The sequence below is a fragment of the Lepus europaeus genome, chromosome 4, assembly GCF_033115175.1.
Source record: "Lepus europaeus isolate LE1 chromosome 4, mLepTim1.pri, whole genome shotgun sequence".
NCBI lineage: Eukaryota > Metazoa > Chordata > Mammalia > Lagomorpha > Leporidae > Lepus > Lepus europaeus.
The window spans coordinates 35,934,241-35,946,137 of NC_084830.1; the positions used below are offsets into that span (position 1 = coordinate 35,934,241).

Sequence of the window (11,897 nt, forward strand, 5' to 3'; positions counted from 1 at the left end):
TTTTCAGGGCATAGGTGATAATTCATATTACTCATCATTACTGAATAGAAAAAATGCTTCATAGGCTGAGAAAGCATCATACAGTTGCATTGCTAGTACTAGAGTTATGATGTTGTATACTACTTTCTAGAAATGCATTTATTCCTAGTTTCTCAGAAAGCTGGACATTCTCTCAGCTTATTTAAATATTGTATTTTATGTTTCATTACACATCTGTAATTGGACTAGAACATGTAATTCAAGGTCAAAATTTCCCCATGTATTTTTGATGTAAATAACTTTTAATTAACCATTGAATAGAGGTGTCTTTTCTGCAAAGATTTGTAAGCCACAAAAATCTTTGCTGGGTGATTGCCAATGGCCTTAGGAAGATCTGTAAGTTATCTCCTTCTATTTTCCACTTTAAAAAGCTATATGACAAGTCTGTATGTGTTTGTAGTGGAAGGATACATATAAGAGCTGATTGTAGGAAGTATTTTCTTGGTCTCCCTGGAGAGTTCCTTTTGTATACTCTTGAGCCCAGAAAAGAGATTGGTTTCATTAAAAAGTTAAAAGTTTTATGTTCCATTTAACTTAAGAAATGAAAATGTAATTGAAGTGCATGCTTTTGTTTGTATAGATTTATCATATATAAAATAAATATGCAAAACCCCTATGACTTCATAATTAGAAAACTGAAAAATTTTATTACTAGATGGTCACATTCAAAGTAAAATTATGTTCAATTAAAACATGATCTTTGGTAGTAGGTGAGGATTCTTGAAAATAAGCATTTCTAAAAGTTTGTTATGCTATAATTATGAAACTGTAAATATTAAATTTGTATTATGTAAGTATTAAATACTTACCAAAGTAATTATGTCTAAGACTGTTGTAAACTATAATTACTAAAGTTTTTCAACAACAAAAAACAAACAAACATGGCTGTTTTGCATTCCTTCCCTTACTTTACTTTTCATTCAATGCAATTGCCGCATTTAGCACATAATGTAAAAGTTATATAAAAATGTGACCTAACCTTCTGCAGAAGGAATCTGTTGCGGTAGAAACTCTGATCTCTTTTCCCACACATAAACCATGTCAGCTGACAGACAAGACTTTCTAAAGCTAACAAAGGATATTTCTTGGTGCAGTCCTAAATGGAGGATAAAGCCATAGACATAAATTTCTTAGTTCACCCTACAAGTTACCAGATGCTAACAGCAGAGAACTGATAAATGCTTGCTTTGCCTTCTATATACTCAGGAAGAAAGAGAGGAAGGAGGCAGAATGGAAGGAAAGAAAGAAACTAGTACTTTTTCAGCTGGTGAATGAAATTTAGGAACGAGATCTGTGTGAAACCTAATCACCTTATATTTTTTTTTCTTTTTTTCTTTTTTTTAAATTAAACTTTTATTTAATGAATATAAATTTCCAAAGTACAGCTTATGGGTTACAATGGCTTCCCCCTCCCAAAACTTCCCTCCCACCCACAACCCTCCCCTTTCCCGCTCCCTCTCCCCTTCCAATCACATCATGATTCATTTTCAATTCTCTTTATATACAAAAGATCAGTTTAGTATATATTAGGTATCAGCCCAGGTAGAGCATGATGAACATTGCCGTATAACTGGCAGTCCCTAGGTTTTTAAGGTAAAAATGCTGAGATCCACAGGGCTAATTGAAGGTTACCTGAAGCATTTGATTTTGTATTACTTGTATTTTAACGCAATTTCTATATTTAGTATATAATATGTAAGCCTATTCCACAGAGTGTGCATTTCTTGAACACAAGCAGTTTATGCTGTTCACCACTGTGCTCTAATGCTTGCCACAGTGTGCAGCACACACTATGTGCTTGGTAAATGTTGGTTAGTTGAATGAATATGTTATCAGAACAATGACAGGCCATTGTAATAATATCACAAATGATCTTGGTGAAAAGATATAAAAATAAATTAATGTGAATATGACTGCCACTGTTATATGAATTTAGAGTTTTAAAAAAGATATATTTATTTGCAAGGTATAGCCTACACAGAGAGACAGAGAGATATCTTCCATCTGCTGGTTCACTCCCCAAATGGTTCCAATGGCCAGGTCTGGGCTAGGGTGAAACCAGGAGCCAGGAGCTTCATCCTGGTCTCCCATGTGGCCACAGGGGCCCAGTTGCTTTCACCATGTTCTGCTGCTTTTGCAGGTGCATTAGCAGGGAGCTGGATTGTAAGCAGAGCAGCCTGGGCTTGAACTGATGCCCATATGACATGTAAGCATCACAAGTAGTGCGTAACTCACTGCACCACCATGCCAACCCCATGAATTTAGATTGTAAAATAGGCATTTGTATGTATAAATTTGGAACACAAGAATTGGGAATAACCTGTAAGAACAACTGAACAACAATCTGAGTTGATTTTCAAATAAAACTGAACTTCTCAAGTACAAAGTTTAGGATCCTGTTTTCTAGAGAATGCTTCACTTCTTACAAAAAAAAAAGAATATGAGAAAATATCTTTTGAATAAAGTTTAGAAAAAGAGGAATCAGAATTATATACATCTATAATACAATGCTACAGTCAAAAGTTAAGAATTGGCAGGGAACAAGAAATAACTAATTATTTTAGTTGTATTGTATATCTAATAATATTGCAAATTCTTACTGAGTTCTTATTATCTAACAGAATTCTTTATTGTTCTAAATTCTCAAAAATTGATATAAATGAAGCTTCCAAAAACCCTTTGAAATGGGGACCACAATAATTCCTTTGGAAAGAACTGAGGTACAGAAATTTAGCTTGCCAGAAGTCACAGAATTAGTATCAGAAGTACAATTTAAACACAGGTCCTCACCTTCCAGACGCCAATGCCTTATCTACTCTGTCCACTGCCTACATTAAAAGAAACGGCATCCAAAGAGAATGATACAGCTCTCTTTACTTTTCATAGCATATTTTCATAATTAAGCATGGTTAAAAGGGAAATGAAGTCCAGAGGAGAGGAGAGACAGTAAGAGAATACCTACACATTTTAGAAAAATTCAATGTTACTAGCCAGGATAAACAACTTTTCATCTTTGGAGCAAGAAGAAGAGAAAGGAAAAAAAAAAATCTAGTCCTTGGCTTGAAGGGGATAGAGTTCAAGATGACAGAAGGAATGCAAGCCTCTAGCAAGGTCCTTCACCTCCCACACAGAAGAGCCACACAGCTGCTCCTCCAGGCTAGCTACAGTAGAGCCAACTTTGCACACATAAACTCATCAACTGATTTCTCCATTACAAACCCCTGATAACAATGCCACTAGTAATTTAGTCCAGTCTCACCGTCAGGTCGTGAAGAAAGAGAAAAACCTGTTTCTGTACCAACTCTTCTATACCAACTCTGTCCAGGATGCCCTCATTGAACTTTCATGAAAGAAGTCAATAGAAACAGATATATATTTATTTTGCTGTACTTTTTACCTTAAGAAAGATATGTTGAGAGAAATTTTGTTGAGGATCAGAAGAATTTGAGAGTTAGGTTTCCTGACTTTCAAATAAATTTGAACTTCCTGAGTACAAAGTTTAGAATCAAATTCTCATTTTCTGGGCAAAGTTTCATTTACTAGTGATAAAATGTGAATTTTCTGCTTCAAAGATAAAAGACTGAAATATATTTTAAAGTCCTGGGAAGCCTGGGATAGTTATTGCAAAACCAAATTTTAATGAGTTAAGTGTAAATGAATTAGAAACATTCATCTCAGATTTCTTATTAAAATATACATGAGGTTACAGGTTATAAAGAAAAATGCTTGGCAAAGAAAGTATCAGCAGTTGCCAACCTCAAAACATTTGAGACATTTTATCAGTTGTCTCAACAGCAGAGGGAAGCTGCTTTTTCCTGCTCTGCCTGCATCACTGAGTTCTTTTAAGCTGCAAGTGCCTATCCTAGATTAGCTGCTTTAGCATATTTCTTATTTGTCATTCCCAGGCAAAGACAGCACAGAGTACAAAGTTAATATTTCCCCAGGATTACAAAATATGTATAATTGAGCTATTTGCTATAGCGTCAAAAAAGGAAGCTGCAAAGCCAGGTGTACTCTTCTATACATTCACACAAAATGTCTTTATCTCAAGCAAGCTTTTCTGTTTTTAGTAGCAATGAATGCATATGATTACCTACAAATATTGACAAGCACATCTGAGTAACCAGGAGGTCTGCTAAACTTTTACCTACTTAATATTAATAAGCTTGAAATCACATCTTTCCAGAATTTGTGCTTAAAAGATGTGATTGTGCCTAATTTCTTCAAAGAAAGGTAAAATGTGAGCAGGTTATTTGAAATATTTGACACTAATAAAAATCCCTTGTTTATTATTTAGTTTGTTTGAATGCATGTGTCAGAGAAAACAGGGCATGTTACTTCTGCCACCTTGAAGTTGGAAATGAAATTATTATAAGATATTATTAACTTTTATTTCACCTTCTGCCATTTATTTCATCATTTTGTTATCATCAATTGGTCTCCTATAAGTCACATTGTGCATGATCCATTGGTTTTGACATAAAAAGGTAACTGAGCATTTCAAATTCTTTGATGCTTCATGAAGTTAAACAGAACATTGAAGCAAAATCCATATTAGATATTTAAATATGATGTTTTTGTAATGTAAACATTGTACAACTGCACTTATCTGAATCCAAATTATTCTCATTGTTCTCTAATAAACTCCACTGAGCAAATAAGAAAATATATTGGCACTGATGACCTTATCATCATTATAAATCTTTATGGTGCCCCACAAGATCTAGACCCTTTTATTCCTACCCTAAATTTAATTCCCTACTTCCTGGATAACTTACTCCAAGCATTTGGTTGGGATTTGACAGATGTTATTGGTCAGTGCATTATCTTATTTGAACCTTGAAACTGTGCTGCGAAGATGATTAATCAGACATTAAAGCCACATATTATGCACGAGACCTTGGAAAGGTCCCTTAAACTCTCCTTGCATTAATTTCTTTTTTATGTCTTTACTTACAACAATATGTGACCATTGGGTATACAATGAGAGAATGCATATAAATATCTTCATCTCCACATAGCCACTGACACTTATTAACTCTTCCATAAATAAAAAATATTATTGTTCTCATTGCTCAAGGTCTCTTGGCTCTTTGGTGAAGTCAACATCAAAATCTAGATTTTCTTACCTCTGGTCTGGTGTTCTCCTGTACAATCAATGCTCTGTCTTCTACCTCCTGTTTATTCATCAAGCCCTGTATTCACCAACCCCTCACTCCCTGCCACTCCAGCCAGCCAAGCTGCTAGTAGACACTTTCTCCTGCTCTTCCAGGAACAGGCTGTGTTTAGAGGAGCTTCCTGCCAAGCAAGCCTATATCTATCCTTCCAGATACAACTCAGGTGGTAAAGGAGTTGACTTTGCAGTTCTCTCTCTGGGCAGTTGGGGCCTTTTACCTCTTTATTTCCATAAGAGTGCCATCATTTCTTTGTTTAATGCCACTTGTTTGAGTTTTAACTGTTTGCCCCTCTCCTATAAGAAAGTGCAGACATTCTGAAGGCAAGGATTTTGCTTTGCTCACTTCTGTCCCCAGTGCCTGTCCATTGGTTGACATTTGTTGAGTTGAACCTAGATTCGATTTTCTCCCCTTCATCATGCTGCCACATATGGTCAGGATGGCCTTGGCAGACCATCGAATTGAGGGCTCTACTTCATGTTTGACTAAACATTTAACCTGGCAGATCTGGTTCCCCTGGCTTAAATATTGGCTTCCAAGAGAATGTTTTACTTATTCACCTGATGATGGACAAATAGTCTGGCTAAATTATAAATGTTTCCACAAACATTGTTCATCTTTCTCCCAATACTGCCTATTTCTCCACCTTCCTAACCCACAAGTCTCCCCTTGTTCATTTTGTCCACCAGCTACTCTGATGTTCTGTTAGTTCCTGAACTCACCAAGCTCCTTTTCTTCCTCCTAGAATTTGCACATGCTCTGCTTAGAAGCATTTCCCATTTTCATGGGGCTCCTGCCTCCCTCTCTTCAGCTCTGGTCTAATATTGCCCTCCACGGCTGTGCAAAGTTATTCTCCTTCATAGATGCCCAATTCTTTGCTTCATGAAAATTCTGGTCACAATTTGCAGTTGTTTATTTATTTGCTTCTGTGTATCTGTTTACCACAGGAGAAGTAAGTTCTGTATCTGTCTCGTCAAGGATTGTGTAGCAAAATATCGCAATAATAAAATACATGAATAAAGAAAAAGTCAATACTGTACACACAAAGTTTATATATTGGGGTGTCTATTAAATATAGCTGTGGAGTAAACTAAACAGCTTCAGACAACAGAGACTTCATAAGGAGAACCAGTCAATTATTAGTCAGTAAGCCAATAGTCACTTGCCAACCATTTGTTACGAAATCTGTTAGGTGTAGTGTAAGTATGAGTAAAGGGCCAATACAAGTCATGGCTTTCCATTGCTGTTAGGATAATGCACGAAAGATTGGATGATGCACTCTTCAGGTCCTTGCAGCTTCAGGTGCTGACGGTGACCCAGCTGTAAGCTCTGTTTCAGTGTCTCCAGAATGCCATTCTCCTCAACACAGACATTGTTCTATTGTACTCATCAGAAAAGATTCACGAGATCAATCTATTAGATTCTCTCACAGGTCCTAATTATTTCTTATATTCTTCTGAAGTTCTCCAAGATCTTCCAAAGGCCATTTTCTTTAGCCTGTGCCCTTTATTGCCAGGCTGTTTTTGCCTTTCCTCAAACTTCCAAGACTGTTTGACTTTCTGGAAACCAAATAAGCAAAACCAAAAACATTTTCAGCATCAGTAACTGAATGCAGCTTGGAAGATCATCCTACACATTGTTACTCTCAACAATAGAGTAACCGTATTTACTTCAGAGACCATGGGGGAAATTGGAAAGACCTAAAAATGTTCACTAATGTGACAGAAAAATAGCTCAAGCAGGACACAGAAAAAGAGGAGAAAAACTAAAACAATGAAACAATCAAGTTGAATTTTGTTTTGGAGTTCTATTTTAATACTCCAAGAGAATCTTCTGGGCAATTTCTCTAATGTTAGAATGCCTTTTGTAAAATATATAGCATATTTTAGCCGGCGCCGCGGCTCACTAGGCTAATCCTCCGCCTTGCGGTGCCGGCACACCGGGTTCTAGTCCCAGTCGGGGCACCGATCCTGTCCTGGTTGCCCCTCTTCCAGGCCAGCTCTCTGCTGTGGCCAGGGAGTGCAGTGGAGGATGGCCCAAGTGCTTGGGCCCTGCACCCCATGGGAGACCAGGATAAGCACCTGGCTCCTGCCATCGGATCAGCGAGATGCGCTAACCGCAGCAGCCATTGGAGGGTGAACCAACGGCAAAAAGGAAGACCTTTCTCTCTGTCTCTCTCTCACTGTCCACTCTGCCTGTCAAAAAATATATATATATATATATAGCATATTTTTACTAGGTATACTGATAATAAATGAATTACTATTGAGAAACAGAAAGGTGGAATTTTACAGTTCATACTTCCTTACTAAACAAGAAGCTTCTTGTCCCCTCTGTTTTGACTGCATTAACATTTTTGTTGTTTGCATACAGTTTTTTAAAATGGCATTGAATGCAATGTCTTAAAATTCACCAAGACATACCTTACTGCCACTCAGTATGAGCGGCTGATTAATGCAGCTTGATGCCTCTAGTGTGACTCTGTAAACAGAACCCAGCTGAATTCATCTTCCAAAATTGAAAAATGAGAGCTGACTTTTCTCCCTTTAACGTTCTTGAAAGTTTCTGCAAGATGATGCTCATGTTTCAGTAAAACGTCAGCTGTATAGCTTTCTCTCTCTTTAGCTATTAGTCCCTTAAGTATAACTTTGTAATCAAAGAGAGGTCAGCTGTATCCAAATAAAAATATGCCAGAATGTCTCTGGCATAAATCTTTCCCTAAAGATTTCAGTAGTTTTACTTCAGAAGAGGGAGAAAAACACTATGCTTTATCTAAAAATCTAAGAACTTAATTCATTTAAAAAATAAAACTGAGTTATTCAATTATCTTTGCAGAGAGCTATGGAAGCACAGGATTTCCATGTTATTCATCGAGTTGTTTATTTTTCTTTTTACTATGCTTAGAAAGAATTTGAACATAGACAAAATATTGCTACATAGAAACAATATGACATCTATTTAAAAAGTTAACTTATGTGTTATTTCTTTGAAAAACATGAAGAATGAGAAATAGAGAGGGAGAGTTTCTCCATCTACTAATTCACTCCCCAAATGCCCACAACAGCTGTGGGTGGGCCAGGCCAAACACAGGAACCCAAAACTCAACTTGGGTTTCCCATATGGATGGTAGGGAACCAAATATGTGAGCCATCACCTATTGCCTTCCGGGCTATGCATTAGCAGGAAGCTGGATCAGAAGCAGGGGCAGAACTCCAACCCAGGCACTCCAGTATGGGAAGTGGGCATTAGAGAGTGGCATCTTAACCACTACATCAAATGTCTGCTCCATTATATGGCCTCTATTGATGAATACTTCTCATATTGTTATAAAAGGCAGAGAGGGTATATTTATTCAAATTCAATTTGAATAGCATAGTCATTGAACAGTATCCAGCTAGTGTTAGAAGCAGCTTAAGCCAGTCCTTGGCAAAATTATAAAGCAGATAGAGTACATCTCTTTTTATCTATTTAAATGTGTTGTCTAAGCTTCTGAAATTCTTACCGATAACTGACTTAAGGTGGAATGTCTCTTTTGAGTATCTGCATTAAATTTGTCCTATTGTAAATCCAGGTCTGACTTAAACCAAGAGGCCTCCCATGATTACAATGGGAAGTGAATCCCAAGGGTCACACTGAATACTGCTTTTCATAAGAGCATCTCTCTCTTTGATTGTTCACACACATTCAAAATCGAGTGTAATCTGAAACAATCTCATGTATTTACTGAGTGCCTTCTATTTGCAAATGAACACAAGTTTGAACAAGTTCCCCACACGTTAATGGCACTAATTTCCAAATGTGTGATTCACTTGTAGTCATTTCTTCTCCTTCTGTCGTTATTTACTAATTTTTCAGGTTGGTGGTTTGACGCGTGTGGCCCCTCCAATCTAAATGGAATGTTCTACACGGCGGGACAAAACCATGGCAAACTGAACGGGATAAAGTGGCACTACTTCAAAGGGCCCAGTTACTCCTTACGTTCCACAACCATGATGATTCGGCCTTTGGACTTTTGAAAGCACAAGGGTAGAAGCAACTGTAAAGGCAATGCAGCGATCTGGAGACCGAGACACTACCAGAGGAGAAAATGCTTGAAAACCCCTGAAGCAAACAATGTTGTCTCCCCTGCAGCAACAGGTGGTGGTTACGTGACGTCAGCATGGTTCTTCACTGTGGATTTGGAGCCTTTTGAGTTCACGGAAGTCTCAGTGTGAGGTCATCACGTGTGTATGGCCTGACTCAAGAGAATGCAATTCACTGTCGTGCTTTCAAAGGGAAGACACTGTTCAGCTCACTGTGCTTCAAACTACTACTGGATCCTAATTCGGAACTATGGTAGCCAGATGGCAAACATGGTTTATTTCATATAAGGCAAAAAAAAAAAAAAAGAGAGAGAGAGAGAGAGAAGAAAAGAAAGGAAGGAAAATGAATGAAAAAAAAAGAATATACATGAAGAATAGAAACAGGTCTGCTTTGACTCTTTGGAAAAAATGTATTATACAGGGGAAATGGTGTTATAGCTATGCAAACCTACTAACAAATAAGTTTTACTGTTGCACAATTTTGATAAAAGTTAAAAAAATCACATTGTTTTCTGACTTAGTTAAATGTTAATGGATTTCAAAAATCCAATTCCAATGTCACATTTCATGGTTGGTGTAGGTTAACCCATTTTCAAATGTAAATTCCATATTTATAAGCCATAATGAATTGTATATGGAGAAGACAATGGTGTGATGTAGAAACACTCCACTCTGTGATTGGTTTTTTTTTTTTTTTTGACACAATTTTCAGAAAAAAGTAGTCATAATCAAGTCTGAACATAAGAGGTAAACAATTTATTTCCCCATGCTATAGTTTTCATTTGTTTTTAAAAGCTGACTGACTGATCTACAAATGTATTTATAGCCTGAGTAAAGTTTAAAGAATGTGAAATGTATCACCAAGTTCTTAAAATAATATACATGCATTTAATATTTCTTTTGATATTACACAGACAAGCAGTATTTGGAATGTATTACGTTGAAGTAAAACCAAGTAAACTGGAGTTCATTTTACAGTATGTTCTTGCATGGGTATACATATGTGTAACTTCATTATTGTAAAAATGTTTTTAGTTTTTCCATCTTTCATTCTGTTATTTCACGCTAATTTAATTTTTTTGCTAATTAATGGAAACATGCTTACCAGATTCACCCAGTTCTAGTTTCTATAAAAGATACACTTTAAACTATATATATATATATATATATATAAAATTGTACATAGCATGTTTATATCCATGATAAACCTCATAGGTATTTAATCTGGAATATACAATGTTGTCCTTATTTGATACATATAAACACAAGTGCTCAACAAATCCATATTACTTGGTGAAATAGGTTACTCTTCATATTTTTCTCCTTCAGACTTTCTTTCCTTAGACACTTTCTAATTTTTTAAAATTAATATTGGAGAAAATTGGCAAAATGCTCAATTTTATATTTAAGGGGAACATATACAATAAAGGAAATAATAGTCAGCCAACTAGGAAAATTTTACTGCTAGCTGCTATAAATCTCTTAATGAAAATATTCCTATGGGATAATCTATTTTAAGTGAACTTTGGGGCACATTTTTGTGGCAACTTGAAGTTTCTACAATATTAAGAATTGCTCTCTGCCTCTAAGTGTTCAAGATTACAATAGTTAACAGTTTTTAATCAAAATATGAGTTACTATGAAATGAGAAAATTGAAATGGGTATTGGGTCTCCTTTCTTAGAAAAGGAAAGTTTTCTTCAAGGCAACAATACCAAAATTTCAGACTTAGTAACTTGATCTGTTATGCCTTAGTGGCTTTCCTCCGTTTGGGAGAATGAAGCTATTCATATTTTGAAGAACATGTCTCTTAAAGTTTACTGTCAAGTTGTTTTTATATTTATGTGTCTGTCTCCAACCCTTTTTGCCTTACAGGTGATGTTTGCAGGTCCTACAGAAGCTCCTTGATAGCGCTGTTAACCCTCTCCCTTTAAAACCTTCATGATTGCTTTAAGTAAAAGAAAATGAGTGTTTTGTTCTTTTGTGTTCCACACCTTTTTTTTTTTTAACCAGTCTTTGCATAAAGAATACTATTTCTTAACCCATATTACAAAAATGAAATAAAGTAATGGGAAAAACAAGGCATTTACTGTTTTACCTGGATTTGAAAGTGAAATATTGTTTCCAATTATTTATAATAAAGCAACATGAAATGTTATATATGACTCCATTATGTGCATTTTGTAATGCCTTCGAGTTTGTGGAAATTGAGCATGTATATCCTTTGCATTTGCTTATTTCAGGATAAGATAATTAGGTATTAGAATTTTATCTTTAAATTTTTATTTCAATAAAGTCAATGTGGTCTCTATGCACATTTCTTCATATCCATCACAGCATTATTTAATTTAAATAAAATTGAAAATAAATTTGTGCAATTTCATATGATTTTAAACATGTTTAAATGTGATCATTAAAAAAACATGCAAATAGAAAAAAAAAATCTCAGTCTTTCAAAAATTTTCAGTCTGGGAGAGGATAAGAAAGCTTTGTCCATTAGAGAGGTAGGTTCAAGCAATGGGTCCGAGTCCCACATCCCTGTTATATGTTTGTTATTTTCTGGTACTCATTAAATGCTGTATAATCACGTGATCATAGACAAT

The 11,897-nt window shown here is 35.8% G+C and overlaps 1 protein-coding gene across 2 annotated transcripts in view; it reads left to right on the forward strand.

Annotated features, from left to right (window-relative positions):
• The window catches only part of ANGPT1 (angiopoietin 1), a 255,541-nt gene extending 243,945 nt beyond the window's left edge, over window positions 1-11,596 (forward strand). For both annotated transcript variants that reach the window (XM_062188110.1, XM_062188111.1), the window contains exon 9: window positions 9,069-11,596. In XM_062188110.1, coding sequence (XP_062044094.1) covers window positions 9,069-9,229 — 161 coding nt within the window. In that variant the 3' untranslated portion in view covers window positions 9,230-11,596. The remainder of the gene's footprint in view (window positions 1-9,068) is intronic.
• Window positions 11,597-11,897: the final 301 nt, after the last annotated feature.